The sequence below is a fragment of the Alligator mississippiensis genome, chromosome 7, assembly GCF_030867095.1.
Source record: "Alligator mississippiensis isolate rAllMis1 chromosome 7, rAllMis1, whole genome shotgun sequence".
Classification (NCBI taxonomy): domain Eukaryota; kingdom Metazoa; phylum Chordata; order Crocodylia; family Alligatoridae; genus Alligator; species Alligator mississippiensis.
The window spans coordinates 59,087,749-59,106,802 of NC_081830.1; the positions used below are offsets into that span (position 1 = coordinate 59,087,749).

The following is a 19,054-nucleotide window of genomic DNA, read 5'->3' on the forward strand; positions in this document are numbered from 1 at the left end:
GAGAAGGTCAAATCTTGCACAAAAAAAATATAAGGCCAGCCTTATATGTTAGTTCCCCTGAGGAGGTGCACTAACTTAGGCTGAGAACAGGTTAGCTCAATCTAGTGAATGTTTGCATACATTCAGAGCATGGCCCAAGAGCCTGGAAACCCCAGCCCTGAGGCTGTGCTCCACCTACCCCTACAACCCTGATCAGGCTCTTTGTAGCTCTCTAACCACCCTCAGCATTTACTCCCCGCCCCCACCACAGACCCACTAATTCTCCCTGCCTCCACCTCATCCCACAAACCTGCCTGTCCACCCTTAGTTACTTACACTAGGTCCCCATGCAGCTCCCAGCACCAACAGTTATCTGCACACATGGCTCCTGATCTACAATCACAGATCAAGTCTGTGTGATAGACTGGGTACAGCCAACATCTGCACATACCCTAAGAAATTCCAACCACAGTTCTAGAAAAACAACTAAAATTGATACTCCAGTCCAATTCTACTACTTTTTAAATCACATAAAATAGTACTTTTACCCTCTATCACTTTTAATATAATGGGATTAAGTCACAGAGGGCCAGATAATAAAGCCTTTACTCATTCTGGAGAGCAATTAAGTGATACCAGGAACTACTTGTGTGAGCAGCTGCCATGGTGCCTTAAGTTGAAAGGCAATTGGTGTCTCTTCCTAAGGAAATAGTTTACAAAGATTAGAGCCAACCTAGCTTTATTTTACCCCTTACATTCTCAGTTTAGTCAGCAAAACATGTATCGTTTACCAAATATGGTGAAACTAGAAAAATTACAATTTCTTCAACAACCACAAAGCTGGACAAGTTAGATACAAGTTTGAATCATATGAAATATTCTTAATTTCTCCAATTTGAACAATTAAGTAGTATTTTTCTATTATTTTAGTTTTAGGAGGTTAGGGAAGGGCAAATCTACTATAGTCAACCCTAGTGAGTGTTGCAATTTCAGTGGTAATTACTGTGCAGTTTCATCAGGAACCAGTCTTCCTTTTTGTAACCCATCACAAGCTTTTAGAATTCTATATTTAAGCGCCATTAACCTTTTCCAGTAAAACTATGTAGGCAGATTCAAAAATAAAGTATAGAATATTTTAGGAGCCATTCTTCCACATCCCTGCAACAAGTAATATTTAACATTAGCGACCTATGGTTTGAATATTTAATATGTTAATTGTATCCGTTATATATTATAAAAACACACATTCTACAAAGTACCAACAGTCTGGAAATTAAACCCAAGACTGATAAAGTGGAGGCAAAGCAAGGTCTACTCCATAAGCAGTACTACATCCTTAAAAGAGCTCAATGAAATGATCCAATCAAACTCAGGGATATCACTTAAATGGTTAAAGCTAGAGGCTCCTGCTAACACAGCCAGCAGTGTCTAGTGCCAAGAAACAGAAAGCAGTTTCCAAGTTGGCATAAGCAGCTATGATTCAATACATTATTAAATGCAAAATGCATTTAATGTATTTAAATATGTTTTTAATTTTTTTTCATATTAAGGATTAGTTAACATAAAGGGTGGGGAAAAGTCTAATGTAATACTAGATTATTTATTAAATTATAGTACTACTGGCTAATCTTGATAGCCTACTATAAAACCCAGCCCAAAACTCTTATTCAAAACACTCCGTTAAAATAATTAAGGTATTTGTAACTGTTTGAAAAGGAGTCTTTACACAACTAGTCTTTAGAACAGAATTAAATCCAAGGGTTTGCTATAAAAACCTCATTGACACTGTTCTGGCTACAACATAAATAGAAGCTCAAGAATTAAAAAAAACTATTGCAATTTTCCAGGTTTCTGTACAGAACAGTTAAAATGGTAACAAATGCACACACCTCTGCCACACTTCAAAACCCAGGCAGTAGTCTACTGCTTAAAGAAAGGGCAAGAACCAACTATGTGCAAAGAAGCTAAAGATGAGCAAGTTTCACCAGTCTAGAGAATCTGCTATACATCAGGGCAGATTTTATATTGTTAGCCAGGGTCCCAAAGGTACAACCTTGTCAAAGGAGGTGAGATTTACTAGCTCTATTCCTCAAAGAGAAGTTCCCTTTGGCAGGATCAGAGACACCTAAACCAGATATTAAAAATAAATGTATTACCTTGCTTGAGTGAGCCAAGACTTTAATCTAGCAGGGTAGGAGACTTTTCCCAAACACAATTCACTTAGAGATACAGATTAGTTCAAAAGCTAAAGCAAGTTGCATGTCACAACATTAAATCTCAAAATATATGGCCAGTTTGAAATACACAGACACATTTTGACACATGTTTGGGCACCTCTCTGTGAACTGGATTGATGCAGACATTCTTTTACTGTTGTTTAACACACTAAGGATTGAATTTCTTGCTGCCGTCCAGCTCCTTGGACTAACATATTACAGGATGCAAGAAGCAGAAAGCGAACAAGCCTGGGAGGGAAAAGGAGGGGTAGTCATGTCTCCAGTTCATTGCGCTATGAGAAAACTGCTAACAAGAAAATATTGGAATTAAGTTTAGGGAAGCAGAGAGTGCTTTTCTAGGGACTTGGGGGGGCGGGGGGGGGAGGGGGCAGAAAAGCTCATCAACACCTTGCATGGCTCTCAAGATATTCTTTTCTTAATTTAATTTCATTTATTTTTAAGGAAAATTTTTCATGTCTGAGGTCAGCCAAATCAGTTCCAAATCCTTTGAATAGTTCAAAACCCTTACATGGCCCTACAACTGGCAAGTATCCTCCACCCTAAACTTTTCAGCCTGGGGTTTCAGATGCCTGCCAAAAGGTTTGGAGGTAACTTATGTGCAGGCCCAAGCCCAGAGACTTGGGGTTCAGATGCCCCTGAGGTTTGCTTGCCCTCAGCTGTATGGCCGCAGGAGCAAGCTAGGGAGAAATCTCTCGTTTCCATAAAGTTGGCGTGTAGCCAAGATCCTCCCACTGGAAGGTGGCCAGTGGGAACCTAACTATGAGGCTCTCCTAGGGAGTCCTGTCAGCAAGCAGGCAAGGGTGCATGCGCCACTACAGTGCCATTTTTAACTGCACTGCTTTGGTCAGGGTATTTACCCTGCCAGGTAAGATATTCATGACTGAAAGAAAGAAAGATCACTTAATAGAAAAAGAGCAACTGGGGGGGGGGGGAGGTGAGGCAAGTTACTTTAGTCAGGGCATGTGTAGATTTCTGCAAGGCTGACGTTGCTGTTCACTAAATACATGGTGACCCGCCATCTACCCTAGCCCAACTTCATCTGTGAATGGTTCAAGTACGAATGTCAGGAGCTGCACCATGGGCTATTCTGTTGCCTCCCCGCCTTAAAGAAGCCTCCTTTGGGAGACTGAAGGACATCTGAATGGGGGGGGGGAGAGAGAGATAAGAAAGGAAGGGGGGAAGTTTCCCAGCACAGACGGGTGAGGAAGGGCAAGAGGGAGCCAAAGGGGAGGGCGCTAAGCGGGAGCTGGCGATGCCGCAGGGAACAGGCTCCTGCGCGCCCGGGCAGCGGGGCTCCCTGGCCCCAGCGGGGGCAGGAGGAGGAGAACAACCGGCTTCTTTCCCAGCGTCCTCGAAGCCCGCGCAGACCGGGGGGTGCCGGCACAAGGGGCTTTGCAGCCCGGCCCCGAGTGCATGCTCCCCGGCGGGTCCTTCTGCCCTTCCCGGAGGCCCGGCGCCGCGGGGGAAGAAGATCAGGGCGGGGAGTCGCGCCTCACCTGTGGGGATGGGCGGCGGCCCCGCCTCGGCCGAGAGCGGGCCCCAGCGCTGTGAGGCGCACGCCAGCACCAGCACCAGCAGCGGCAGCGCGGGGGGCCTCGCCTCGCTCCCCGGCCCCGCCATGCCCCGGGCTCCGCCGCGGGCCCCGGGCCAGCTCCTGTGTCCGCCCGGCGCCGCGCTCCCCGCGATGCCCAAAGAAGGGAGGAAAAGCAAAGGCGCTGCCGGGCGCTGCCAAGGGCAAGAGGCAAAGGGCAGCGCCGGGCTGCGCCGGGGCTTTATGCGCTCGGGCAGGGGCGGCGCAGCCCCCGGGAGGGGACGCGGCAGCCGCTCGCGCCGCCGCACCCCGGCTATTGGCTGCGGGGTGGAGGCGGGCGCCGGCCTCCGCCTCCCCGCGCCTCCCGCCACCGCCCGCCTGGGGCAACAGCGGGGGCGGCGAGCCGGCTGCGGGAAGGGGCGACGCACCCCGAGCCGGCTCTGGCGCATGGCGGGGCCGGGCCGGGCCGGGCCGGGCCGGGCCGGGCCGGGCTGGCAGGGTGGCGAGTGCCCATGCGGGCACCTGGGGGCCGCGGCTGGTGCAGCTGCCTTGGAAATGGGGGGCTGCTCCCGCCCTCGCTGCAGGGGCGTCCTGCCACGGCTTAGTGCTTCGACACGTCCAAGAACACAATGACACCAAATGGCTGCGTTGGCGTCCCTTGGCCCCACTGTCTTCCCCGAAACATAAGCACTGGTGTAAGCACCCACCCATCGCTTCTCCCGCTTCTTTCATTGAGGGAAGACAAAAGGGAGCCCCTGGGATGGCTTTCATTTTTGCAGCCTCAGCCCAGCTAAGGATGTCATCAAGAAGCACCAGCGATGTCAGCACTGTGTTGAGTTTGCCTCAGGTACCGATTTTGGCCCCGGCAAAGTAGTGCACAGCTGTCCTTGGTTCAAGGAAGAAAAACTGTGGTTTGCTCAGTCTGACACTTCCCTATGCAGTCAGATGAATTGCAGGACTACATTTTGTAATTTTAGGAAGGCCTGAGGAAATTCTGAACATTAATTCTCGCTCTCATTAAGTTTAAAGCACTTAAATGATAAATGCACTTTCATTTAAATAATGTTCGGCAAGTTAAGTCACATTTTTAACACAATTGGTGCAGAGAGGTAGAGGTGAAAATAAGAGAAGTTTATACACCTCTTTAGAAATGTTTTACAGTACATTTTTATCAATAGTTGGGGTGGAGGGGATTAAAAAAATACTGCCAAGGTAGTATTTGCTGTACATAAAGGTGTTAATAACCAGATGGCATGCTACTGAAAGTGTCTTATGCTTTGGCCTCTTAATAGTCTAGAAACAAGATCTAATGGCCAGATCCCCAAAAGTACTTAGTGTGGAATTTAGGTATCTAGGTCTAAAACTGAGACCCTGAATACCTTCTGCTGGTATTCAGGCATCTCCTAGTAGCAAAGGCACCTAACCTTTACAGAAGATTTACTTTTGGCCTTAAAGTTCCCTAGTCACCCATAGGTTCTGCTCATCTCTATTCCCAGAAAAAGCTCAGTCTTGATAGGGCTGAGCAGTGTGGCCCTTATCACAACCTAATTTGGATCCAGAAGCCAGGCTTCCTTTGTGTAAGTCCCCTGAGGAGCTCTATCTAGTAGGCATTCTGTGACTATATTTTGCAGACGCCAACAGGATTGATCTCTACCCAAAACCCGGTGGAAGCCACCAATTTCTTTTAAAATATAGCCAGAACAGGTGCTGGCTCCAGGAGGCTAGCTGTAACAGCACTTGCCTAGGAAATGGGAGACCTCAGGGGATTCAAATGGGCCTCTTGGGGGAGTTCTCTAAGCTTCCTCTCCACCTCTCCTACTGATGCTGTGCCATTGCCCAGGAAAGAATTCAAGAGTGGGCAAAAGTAAGCATGACTTTGTAGGCTACTTGCTTAGAGGGAGGAGGAGATCTGGGTTCCACTCGCTGATCTGAAGACGTTATGCATTTTACATTTAATAGTCATTGAATGAAATATGTAAACATGCCTTGGGGTAGGAATTAGATACAGTTTTTCAAAAGGGGTAAGTCAAGATGGAAAAATGCTTAGAATTGAAATAGGAAAACAATGGAGTATTTCAAAGAAGTCTTCAATCAACTGAACCCAACCTCAACCCTAGATTTCATTGAAACATGAACCAGAACAACCTGGCATTAACCGTGGTCCAACAGAGATGTCACAGGTACGGAAGCTGAAGAGAGGCAAGAAAACAGCAAGAGACAATCAAATCATGGCAGAAAAGAAAAAAAAGCACTTGATGCCACCATCCTAACAAAATGGGCAGGGCTGTTCAGTGAAGTTGGGAGGGAAAAATCCCTCTTGACCCATAGAAATATGGACAAAGATGTAGAGGCTCTCACCGACCAGACAACAGTGCTTCTCCATGGGTGCTACTGTGATTAGGCTGCACTCTCTACTGTTCCTTGGCATCGTCATAGACTGCATGATAATAAGAAAGCAGTCAAGTAACACAAGTACCAGCATATCTTGGGCATGTGACAGACCCTTGGAAAGTTACAAATGACCTGGCAAAAAAACAAAAGTCAGGGGTGCTCAGAATCCAATACCCTTGAAAACAAGACATCAAGCAGCAACTTCAAACTACAGGGGAAACATTTAAGAAAACTGAACAATATACCAACTTGAGCAAGTCCCTACTAGTCAATGGAGATCTCAAGAAGGAAATGACATCATAGCATACTAAACTCACCAGCATATGAAAATCAAAAAAAAAGTGCAGCACCCGAGTAAAACAGAATTTTGAACTAAAACATACCGTCAGTACTAACATACAGCTATGAAAGCTGGAGATCTCCTGAAAAAGGAAACAGGAATCCATTTAAATCAGAAGAAACCATGTGCTGTGGACATCTGCATGCGTGTACGCTGATTGGAGCATGAACTCTGGCTGCCAACATACAGACACTCATATGTAGGGGTCTGCCCAACTCAAGGAGGTGGCCAGCCAATTTCATGGGAAGGTTGCAGGGTCCGCCACTATTTTCAGGGGCTGATCACAGCAGGAACACGCCCCCCCCCCCCCCCGCCTTCCTCTTATTGGCCAAGAGGCCCTATTGGCCTTGTTCTTCACCACTGATTGGTGATGGATAGCCCTCACAACATGGCCCCACTCCCACTGCCGATTGGTGGAGAGGGGCAGGGCTGCATGACAGGCAGCTCTCTCATTCAATCAGCAGCAAGTGGCAGGGACAGCAGCTGTCTTGGGCTCCCCTTTGTGCCAGTAGCCCCCCTCCCTGCTGCCTCCCAGTGGGCTGCACAGCTGGGCTGTAGCACCATGAGGGCTGCTGGCTTCCTCTAGGGAGCCAGCATTTTATTTTCAGCAATTCCCCCTCCACTCCAAATTTCAGTGGCATTGCCCGATTTTGCAATTTCTGCAAATTCCGCAAGGTTGCAATTTCAGTAGGTCCCTACTCATATGCAGTCCTTGGGTAGTAATCAACTGACATGAAGAAGAGAGGGCACTCCTGGGAAATATTAAGAACTGCTAGTAGGCAGAGCAGCCTGTCTTCACACTAACGAGCAGATAAATGTAAATGCGAGCAAATGATACAGGAAGTAAAAAGTTTGTGTAGGAAGGTGTTACTACTAATGGCTAATGGATATGAGCCTCTGACATGCTATAGGGTTAACAGGTTGAGAAAGAAATATCTAAGCCCCGTGGTGTAAGTAAATACTAGCTTATATCTATAATAAAAATCATTATTAGGCACAGTCAGGCCAGATACAATCCTACATTATTTTTATTTATTTATTTTTTACTTAATATAATTTTTTCTCAGTTCTTTATCTAAGCTAATTTGATTTTAGGCTGTCCTTTGACAATTCACTATCAGGGTAGATTCCTGAGGGAGTTCAGTGGTGCAGCTTGCACCCTCCTTTTGGTTTGCAGCATACTTCAGAAGCCTCCAGGAACTTTTTAAAGTCCTTCAAACAGTTGAAAAATCCTTCCTTCCTTCCACTTGGTGCTCAGAGGCACAACCCCTCTCCCTCATTCTGCTTCTCTCATGCTTGCTGCTGCTTTTCCTACTCTACCAGGGCGAGGGAAGCTCCAGAACTGCTTCTTTCCACCCCAGCCAGGTTGCACAGGACCTGGGCTCAACTGGAGACAGGGACAGTGGCAACAGTATGGTGGTAGAGTACTTTCCCTCTCCCTACCCATTTCCTGGGAACAGACATGGGGATGGAGACCCCTGCCCATCCCTGATGATGCTGTTTGGGCCCATCTCCATGCAGCTAGAGTGAGTACAAGTGGCTCTAGCACTTCCTGCACCTGGTAGAGAGGGGAAAGCAGCAAAGGCAGATGAGGTGGTGTGGGGAAAAGGGGAGGGGAGGAAAGGGTATGAAGCCTGAGCATGAAGGAGAAGGGAGGGAGCATTTTAACTTGCTTTAGGGACTTTAAAAAGTTCCCAAATTTTCCCAGAGCACCTGCCTTGGAAGGGAGAGGGAAACAGGTAGAGGGAAAGAAGCTAGACTAGGGGCAAGGGGAAGCAGCAATCCTTGCAATATGGGTTGCTGCATCTCCACCCATTCTGGGAAATCTTAGATCTGCCCCTGTTCATCATTTACCAAAGGAAGTGAACTTCTAGTGAGAGGCAAAGAGAAACAAAACTTGAATTTACCTGTTACACTTGGTAAAGGAAATAAGCCAAATATTGACATCCTGAGATGCTTAGCTAAGACATAGAGGTAAGGAAAAATTTGGATGAGTGGTAGGAGGGGAAAACCTTGAATCTCCATTTCAAAGTTCCTGACTTCTACACAGACCACTCCAGGGTCAGGAGCAATATTTTATGCAGAGAGATAGGGCTTAGTACTGACAACTACAAAGTACTGAGACCCCAAAAAACTTCCTGACAGCATTGCTGATTGCTTCAAAGGTAAGGTCTCTCTGCCAAATTCATTACAGTCACTCCTCGACGTACAACATTTTGAGTTACAACATTTTGCACTTACAACGTTTATACATTAACACCCTGTTTCAACTTTATGACATCAATTTTGGCTTTACAGTGCTTGATCTGATGTGACACCACGCCAGCAAACAAGTTCGCTGCATTGCCCATTTCCCTGGAGAACATTTGTCCAAACTTCCTTGGACACTTTCTTTAAGAAAGCAGACAAGACTCCAGAAAAACATGCAGAGAAGACTCCAACCAAGAATCCTTCAAAAAGTCCAACCAAGAGCCTTTCAAAAAGTCCAGCAAAGTCACCTCAAAGTAGTCCTACCAAATCAATATGATTGCTATTCACAATATACATACATTCATGTAGCTATATTACTCATCTATAATTGATTGAGTACAAAATTCTGGGGTATTTTTGGTGAAAATAGGGTATCAGGCTTTGGTTCAGGAATCAACCCTCCATTTATAATATTTTTTCTTATGAGAAAATTGGTTCTGAGTTACAAAGTTTTGACTTAAGACATGGTTTTCAGGAACCAATAGTGTCATAAGACCAAGGACTGCCTGTATTCACTGGGAAATGGATACAGCACATCTGCTTCCATTACCACTGCTTTTAAGGACTAAGGGATACTTACTCATCAGTCCTCTGCTCAAGGACTAATGCTCGCTGAAATCCATGGGAATTGGACATTAATTTACCTCTGAGAATCAGGATGTAAAGGCCCTACAAATGAGACTTCTGAGCAGAGGATATAGTATCTTGAGGATATAGAGCAGAGCCAGGCAAAACATGGCCCATGGGCTGGATCTGGCCCACCAGGCCATTTCATTCAGTCCGCAGGTGGCTGCCCACCAACTGGTGGTTGGGCACCAGTGCTGGTCTAGCCCTTTTGGGCACCGGGCCCTTGGCCCCTGTATGGCCTCACACTCCTTGTTCCAGGCTCAACCTCCACTCCAGGCACAATCCTCACTTGGACCTTGAGCCTGCCCCTGGCAGGGCTTTAGGTAATTGCATGCCTCTTGGGCACTAATGGGACCTCTGTATACTGCCCCTACAGTCCCAACCCAAACCACAGGTATAACTTCAACATAATAAGCCCCTGGGCTATTACATAAACATAAAGAGTAAGCAGTCCTCTGCCCCTTTAAGAGGGAAAACCTTCCCTCACCCCTTGCGTTGGCATACCTCCCTGCAGGGCTTCTTGTGAACTCCCTGATCCTCACTTCCCAAAGGTGGCATAGCAGTCAGTCTAGCATCCCCAGGTAGCTCTCCTGGGCAGGATCTCCTTCCCCTGCAGTTTGCAGGGTTAGACTAGCTTGCCCACTCCCGGCCCTCCCCACTTCCAGTCAGCAAACTGCCTGGGCTGCCTGCAAGTGCCTGCTGATTGCCTAAATGCCCAATTGCCGTGATGACCTGCAGCTGCCTGCCCTACAGTACCCCATTGCTGGGCAGGCTCTCTGTTACAAGCTCCTGGAAGTGGCCAGAACCATGTGACACTGAGGGGCTCTGCCTGCATGGTCCATGAGTGCCTTGAGGGCCTGCTGTTTGCTACTGCTACTGCCCCTGGCAGCAGGGGCTGTGCATCATGGGGATGGCATGGGGAGCCCTTGATGGCTCACCAAACTCATTCAGTGGCCTCCCAGCTGAAATAATTGCCCACCCCTGATATAGAGGGTGTGGACAGAAGTAACTTTTGAAATGTTTCCAAGTGAAAACACATTTGGAAACATTTCAAAAGGAATCGTTCCATCTGGGAATCACAGTTTGGCCCCTGAAGCACTCCTTAGCTGGAACATTCCCAAATTATGAAGGCTGCATGCAGCCATAGCTTTGCAGCCCTGGGCATTAAAAGGAGTGGACGAGGCCTCTGAGATGTGGTTCTAACTATCCAGCCTCAATCTCCTCTACTTTTCCTCTCTTCCAGAAGGCAGAGGCAGAGGTAGAGAGGACTAGGGCTGAAGTGTCCAGCACTGGTAGCAGTGTGCCCCCAAGTGCTGGAGCAGCTGGGACCAGGGAGTTGGTTCTTCACTCAGCCGGCAGACTGTTCACCATGCTCCACCTCCCTCCTCTATGACAGAAGAAGAGAAAAGAGCAGAGCCCTCTGGGATTCCTGTCCCCATAAACACACATAACAAGAACTGAAAAGCTTCAAAATAATACTTAAATTTTAAGAGGTACTATTTTGGAGAACTCTGATGGCTTTAGGAACATTCCAAAGGGCATGTATTTTTGTACAGCTGGTTATTTGAAAAGTTTCAAAGCCATGTGATGTATTTCAATTGTTACTTTTGTCCACAGTAAACTGGGAGGAACAGGTTAAAAATAACTGCCTGGGTCAGTCCCAGAGGGATTTGACCTGTAGTTCCAGGGCAGAGGCGGGCCAAGTCCAGCCCATGGGCCAAATCAGATCCATGGTGGACTCCATTTCCAAGCACCCTCAGCCCACATCACTGCAGTGAGTTTCTGTAGAGACCCCAGGAGCAGCAGGGCCATGAACACACGGGCCAGGTTTTCCTTGGAGACTGGCCCCAGCAGTGCTGGCAGGGCACATACCTGGGTGGGGAGCTGCTCTGGGGCTGGGATCTTGCAGCAGGGACAGCATGGTCTGGAACTGGGAAAGAGTTGTGACGCATTGCCGCAGGGGCGTGCAGGCAGTGGATCATGGCTCAGCCCTGCCTCTAGACCATGCTGTTACCACTGCAAGATCCCAGCCCCAGAGCAGCTCCCCACCCAGCTGTGCACCCTGCCAGCACTGCTGGGGCTGATTTCCGTGGAAACCCTGGCCCTGCACTGTCATGGTGCCGCTACTACTGGGGACTCCATGGAAACTGGCCGCAGCAATGTGGGCAGGGGCTGCTGGGAAATAGAGTCCAGCCACCAGCTGCATCTACCATTTTGCCCACCCCTGTTCTAGGGAGTATAAGTACAGGTTTCCCTCGATTTGTGCTATACATGCGTTCCTGAAGAACGGCGCATAAATCAACTTTGCACAAAGCGAACCTACTTTACAGTGAAACAAATAGGGACAGATTCCCATGGCGGTGAGGGAGGCAGGGGGGAGTAAGGCTGGGACTAGGGAAGGGGCAGGGGAACAGGTGCCACTCCCGGGGCTGCACAAGGCAGCAAAGCAGAGGGAACAAAGCGGCATTCACCCCAGCTCCAGCTGCAGTGGTCCCAGGAGTGGCCAGTGCCAACTGCCTGCAGCCTCTGGGATGCATCTTGCTCTGCCTGTCCCCACTTATCTGTGCTCCTGGGCTGCACTGTGCCCTGATGAAGGCAGCTGGTGTTGGCTGCTCCTGGTTGGCTGCTCCTGGGGCTGCTTCAGCCAGGGCTGGGGTGAGTGCTGCACCCCACGCCATCCAGGACTCCACTTGTCTGAATTCACACCAGTCCATGCTGGTGGAGCCCTGAGAGCAGCCTACACCAGCTGCCTGCACCTTGGCACAGCACAGCCCAGGAGCCGGGGCTAGCCCAGGCATGGGGGGACAGGCAGGGAATGATGCAGTGGCTGCAGGCAGCTGGCACCGGCCGCTCCCGGCACCAGTGGGGCCACAGCCCTTTCCCTTCCCCCTGCAGACTTACCTGCTTGGGCAGGGGGGCATCTATGCTGATTGCATAAGAGCGACTTTACCTCACATATAATGAATTATGGGTCTAAATATGCTCATTGCATAAGAGCAAATTTGCATATAAAGAACGGGCATAAATTGAGGGAAACCTGTATAAGGATTCCATGACTAGCACTCATACCATTGAAGAAATGCACAGAAACTTACTATCAATTTTAATTAATCCTGTAACTGCACTGTATAATCCAAAAGTATTAGCACCAGGAATATTTCAAGAAAGGCTCTAAGAAAGACATCTACCAAGCCCTTCTCTATGCTGACTTCATGCTTGTAGCTCTGACACTTTGTTGACTCTTATCAGGCATTCATAGCTTTTAGTGAAAGCATCCCTCTTCTCAGTCACCCTCTCTCTTTTCTCTGTACTGTTGAGGGTCCTTTATACATCAGAATCACTACAGCACTGCTTCACAGGGGGTCAGAATGGGAAGGGGCAATGTACAGATGAAAGGGAGCAAAACGATGTGCATAATTGTCAATAGTAGTATTTGAAACTTTTGTCAGACATGCAAACAAAACACTGTTCCCATCCTTTTAATGCAGAATCACTGCAGGAGACAGAAGCTCTGTACTGGTAAATGTCTCCATTCTTCCTATTATGATTTTTCCACAGCTTTTGCTTACTATCCCAATGACTCTTATCCATCCATTCTTCATTTCCCTTCTTATGTGGCATATGTTTTTTAAAATAAAGTTGGAAGCTTCAATATTCCTAAAACTATCAGTGTGTTTTGTAGTTTAAAATATGCATAACAAGTGCACAGTGGAATGGAAACATGGATACATCACATTATAAACAAATATGTCTCTGTGAGCTGGAAGAGATAGATCACAGGCCTGTCATCACAACCAAGCAGAGGGTGGAGTAGGCCTTGGCATGAGGAGGAGGCCTCTTAAACTACAAAGTGTTCAGTCATGCTTTATAAGCAGTGGCCTGTGTTGGAAGCAGTAGGGAGTTCCAGAAAGAAACTGCTTTGCCATGTAAATCTGCAAGTGGCTGAGTTTAATTTGTTGCTTTTGATAAATTTATGAAACATCATCTGGGTGTTAAAGTCAAAGAGAAAATGTGAAGGACTATAAGTAAGATGACAAAGGTACTGATTTTTTGGACCGTAAATAAAGGAACAGCAACTCATTTTACTATCCTTCTTGTTATCCATATTTTACTTAAAAGAAAAAAAAAGTAGCCATATGCTACAGAACAAGCCAAAGGGAAAAATATATATTTTAAAAAGCTTTAAAATATTCTCTCTCAATCTCTTCTTTTTCCCGGTGTTTCTGGGATGAGCAAAGCTCTTCTTCTCAGCAATTAGTATACCTCTTCCCCTGAAGTCACCCTCACAATCCTTTCCTACAAAGAAGTTGAAAAGACTCGTTTATGAAAAAAACAGATAGTTTATTGCTGGTGCTGCTTCCCTCTCTTGTAGGAGAGGCTTCCTGTTCCCTGCAGCCATTGCTACACCACTCAGTCTTTGGGAGAGGAGATGAACTTTTATAAAGTTCTGTCTCAACATGTCTTGCCTAACCTGGGAGTACAACTGGCTGCCAGGGAGATACTTTTCTTACCCATCTTGCTAAAGGAATCCCATCTTGCTAAAGGAACTCTTCCTACTTTTTCAACTCTGATCAGTTCTGTTTCACTCTTAAACAGAATCAGAAGCCTGGGCTCCCTACTCAAATTAAATGACTACCTCAAAACTTCTTCTTTCAGCAAATTGCATCCCACGTGTTCATGTTTTCCCAAAGATCTTGGAATGGGATAGCACTGTCGCCAGCAGATTCCCTTGCTAACCTTGAAGGTCTAGAACAGTCCATTAAACAGTAGCAGACTGCAGAAGAGGAGGAAAATAATAGGATGAGTCTGTAGAAAGCACAAAGACAAAGTGGTGTTAACACTTCACCAACAGCAGAGCGCAAAGAACAGAAAAATAGCTCAGTGGCAAGCTACTTTAAGGCCAATACATCACAATGCACTATGAAGATTTGTCTAGCAGATGGCAAATTTGACATGTACAAAGGAAGTCAATAGGTCTGTTTAGTCTGGGAAAGGGTGAGTCATTCCTCATGCATCATCAGGCAGTAGCAATCATTAGAGTCTTTAAAGATAATAAACTCATTTTTCTCCTGTTCCATTCCCCTTATGCCCCTTACATTTTTTCTCCAGTTACGTCCAAAATGTTTTTCTTCCCTTTATATCATAAAAAGTAAAGGACACCAGTTTATGATATTACAGGCTGTCTCCAGTGCATTCAAAGCTTAAAATTACATTTGAATGTAGTTACTTCATAGATCTCACTTATTCTAAAAACGTTAACATTCAATACAGGTAAACCTTGCCATTCGCGAGGGATATGTTCTTGTATCCCTCGTGAATGGCAAAATCTGAGAATAAGGCACTGCGTTCATGAACGCAGTGCCCCTGGCGGCTGGGGTGGGGGGCATGGCTGCTCTGGTAGTGGCAGGAGCCTGGCATCGGCAAGCACAGAGCTCCTGAGGAGCTCTTTTAAGTGTATTTAAGAAGTGGGTTTGGCATTCGTAAATATTTGAAACCACAAATGCCGAGCCCACGAGTAACAAGGGTTTCCTGTATATATTTATTGTTGGATAGATGATTAAAACTACTTCTTTCCAGTTAACAAATCATTTCCCTTCTATGATTGTTCATAATAAAACATACACTATTTTTAAATTATAAATTGAATTATTGTACGTTAAGATTTACCTGGGGCAGGAGAATTTCAGTGGGCTCATCCACATGTGCACTGGACTACACAGTTGCAGACAGGATGCTTAAACAAGTACTAAATGACTGTGCAGTAACTGCCGTTACTCTGCAGTCCTGATGCCGTATGGGTTGTTTCCAACAGTACGGCTCAGGAACAATGAGCTACTGTGCAGTAGTGCTGGCATCACAGTTCGTGCCCACCAATGCTACATCGCTGTAGCTTGTTGCTATGGTGACTTAGTGTCTTGTGTAGACACAGCTATTAAGGCCTAAAATTTCTATCTTAGCCATTAGACTAAGCAAACAAAGTGGATAATTTGAAATAACAGGAAGTTAAAACATTGTGTTTCAGTCACAGGGAAAAGTAAATATTCTTCAAAAATATTTCATTCAGGCAGTTATTTTTAACCTGTTCCTCCACAAGCCCATGAAATGTATTATATGATCAGTGCTAAAAAAGAGAAAAATATATTTTGTGCAATAAAACTAGAAGTAGTGTAATGTGATTTTAAAAACGTATTTGACAGAAAACTGGCATTAGAAAGCAGAGTAAGATAGCAGGGATGTATAAATTGTTGAGCTTCTAACAAACACTTCTTAAATAACTAGTATTTCAGCCCTAATAGTAAAACATCTGCTAGACATCTCTTTTTAAAGCAGTCTCTTTAACAGTTCCTTTAATTGTACCCTTCCCCCTTGAAAACAGTTTTCCGTTAGTTGCCTCCCTTTAATTTGATCTTACCCTCAATCAGAAATTCTCCCTCAATTGCTGTCCTAGTATTGTTATTATAGACATGATCCTGCCAGGTGCCAAGCATCTTGGAGATCTGTCATAGAAATCAAGTTATACTGGCACCAAGAGAATTTGACTGTGCTTCATATCTGACAATATTTGGGTCTTAGTGTACCACATTTACAGTATCTGTCCAAACCACCTTATAATCATACTTTGTTTTTCAACTTTATTTATATTTTTATTTATAACTGGTAGTTATAACCAGTCTTTAGGAACTAAAAGATTAACAGTGTGAACAAGCAGTTCCAAGGTATAATCAGATATAGTCCCATAATTATTCAGGAGTAAATGAATGGCTTTGACATGACAAAGGGAAGTATTTTCCTTGACACCATTCTGGAGCCTGCATAATAAGTTATTGGTGGCTGTGAAAGGTAACATTCGGTTTTTCTGCTGCTTCTTTCCTTGATATCTATCACATAGCTTCTCCTGTCTCTAGACCTAGTCCTGCACCAGAGAAATCAAAGGGAGCTTTTCTGTTCACTTTAATGAGTGAAAAATTAAGCCCTAATGAGACAAAATCCCATTCACTACAGTGCTGAATTGGCCCCAGACCAGAAGCCACTAATCTTTTCTTAAATCAAATCTGGGTTGGTATAAGGCTTCCAGACCCACTGCTTTGCATTGTTTTATGCCATATGCCGCTTGCATGGTAACAAGATGGACAGAGATACAAAGAGCTCATAATTAAATAACCCTAGAGGGCCTGGTCCTGTGATTTCCCACTGAACTGTAAAATGCTTTGAGATGTTCAGATCAGAGACGTTAAAATAATTAATAATTATTATTGATTTAAAGGCTTTTCTTTGTAATAGCTTAGGGATAGCAGAATATGTACTGGCAGTCTGAGAAAACTGACTGAAGGGAAATAAGCATCCAAATCTCCTTGGCTTTTGCTGCAGGATTAATGGGAGTTTGTGAGCAAAGTTGTTTACCAAGCTGTCTGAGACCAGGAGTCTGTGTTAGGATTGTGTGTCTGTCAATAAACCATTGCAATGTAAAAAATGTTCTGAAATTAACTTGAGTCTCTAAGCAGACTGAGTGATGCCATCCATGTTTGATCAATGGAGGGTGGTGGGTCTGGATTCATTTTGCAGCTACTTACCCTTGAGAAAGAGATAATACGCATTTCAGAAAGTTGACAATGATCCTGTTGATGACAGAATTGGGGAAAATTTCTGGGACCAGGAAAGTTTCCTTCTACAAGCCCTCCACTGGCACAAGGCATCAGATTTCACCTCCTCTATTCCTGGAATGTCTTGGGCTACATTTCTTCTCCTGACCCAACTCTGATTTTTTTATGGCTAGACTGGTCATCCACACTCCCTCCCCCTTGCTTACGTAAGACACATGTGGGCTGCTGTCTGACAGCTACAGAATGTGACAGCTTCCCAGGAGCTCTAGCTTGTTCAAAGATGTCAGGCCAGTCTCATTTCCTAATTCTCTCCATTAACAGCCTAAATCTGAACCATCCACTTCTACAATTACCAGAGTGAGAAGAGCTAGGAAAAAAGAAAACGGAGGGAATGATAGAGGTTTCTTCTTTACTACATGAAGCCCAACAAGGCAATACATTTTTTCTCCAAGCCTTCGGAAGGTATATTGGGTATACCTGAATGGTGAAAATGTAATTTTTTATATGTAATGCTTTTATATTAGATGTTATGTTTTTATATTAAAATACTGTATACGTCATTAGGACTGCCTAGCCTACATAGTTGTATTTTAGCAGCTAAAACTGAGCAGCTAGACCAAGACTTAAGCCCTCTGCTTAAGTAGAGTTCAGAGCGATGGGAGTTTACTAGGAATTTTTCTTGGCAATTATCTCACATCCTTAAGCTTGCTGAGAAGAAGTTGCAGAGAAAAGGAAACCCTTCAGATCAAGGAACAGCAAACAGGCCCACTACAGAGGAGTTTACTAGGGAAGGTCTGCTTGGAAGGAGAGGCAAGAAGTGAGAGGCAGCAGATTAGAAGACCCAGAAATATGGCTGGAAGATGTTGCAATCCCAGAGCCACTGCCACATCCAGATCTTCCTCTGCTTCTGCCTGTGAGGTGCCTGTCCAGGCAGGACCACACACTATTGAGGCTTCCACCAAGGTCCCGGTTTGGTCCTGTGCAAACTGCAGCTTGCAGATTCTTTCCAGTGTCATCCAGGTGGAGGAGTGCCTGCAACGTGTGCAATGCCTTTTGGTGGTATCCCTTAGGGAGAAGGCGAGAGAGCTACAGAAGGAGGTAGCTAGGGTCCAAAGCATCCTCCTCCATAAGGACTTCATCAATTCCATGCTGGAGGAAACCTCTAGGACTGTGGAAGTAAGACTGCCAGAGATGGTGCTAGAAAAGGGAAGGGCATGGACTCTCAAGAAGGTGGAAGTTTGTATCTTCTGGCAGCAAGAAGAAGTCCCCGTGTGCAGCGGTTTGGCTAGAGAACAGATATGGAGCACTAGCAACAGAGGAGGAGGAGCACATTCCATTGGTAGAAGAGGCCAGGCCGGGAACCTCCAAGGCGGGAGGATTGAGACCGCTGCCACAAAGAAGGAGGGATGGGAGTTGGTGGTTGGAATGTCCCTTCTGCGGGGAATGGAGGGATCCATCTGCTAGCCTGACCTGTTGTCCCGGGAGGTCTGCTGCTTTCCTGGAGCCCTGATCCGAGATGTCATGGAAGGATTATTGAGACTTGTCTAACCCTCTGACTACTACCCCATGCTACTCATCCATGTGGGCACCAATGATACTGCTGGGGTGACCCTGAACAGATAAAGAGTGACTATAGGGCAGTGGGTGCAAGGGTGAAGGGGATGGGGGCACAGGTCACGTTCTACTCAATCCCTCCACTCAAAGAGAAGGGCTCTGGCAAGAATGGATGCATCCTGCAGATCAATGCATAGCTGTGCAGGTGGTGTCACCAGCAGGGATTCAGCTTCTTTCACCATGGGATGTTGTTCCAAGAAGGATTGCTAGGAAGAGATGGGATCCACCTGACGAAGAGAGGAAAGAGCATCTTTGCAGACAGGCTTGCTAACCTACTGAGAAGGATTTTAAACTAGGTTCGCTGAGGAATGGAGAACAAAACCATAAGGTAAGTGGGGAAGTGGGGGACCTGGAAGAAGCAGCAGAAGGGAGCAGTAGGGGAGGCCTCATTGTTTCTGAGAAAGTAGAGCAATCAGCTAGTCACCTCAGGTATTTGTACACAAACGCACAGATCCTGGGATACAAGTAGGTAGATTTGGAAGTC

At 46.0% G+C, this 19,054-nt stretch overlaps 1 protein-coding gene across 2 annotated transcripts in view; it reads right to left on the bottom strand.

Moving 5' to 3' along the window:
* Positions 1-3,994, bottom strand: part of PLOD2 (procollagen-lysine,2-oxoglutarate 5-dioxygenase 2) — a 94,628-nt gene extending 90,634 nt beyond the window's left edge. For both annotated transcript variants that reach the window (XM_019491741.2, XM_006267195.4), the window contains exon 1: positions 3,713-3,994. In XM_019491741.2, the coding sequence (XP_019347286.1) occupies positions 3,713-3,836 (124 nt within the window). In that variant the 5' untranslated portion in view covers positions 3,837-3,994. The remainder of the gene's footprint in view (positions 1-3,712) is intronic.
* Positions 3,995-19,054: the final 15,060 nt, after the last annotated feature.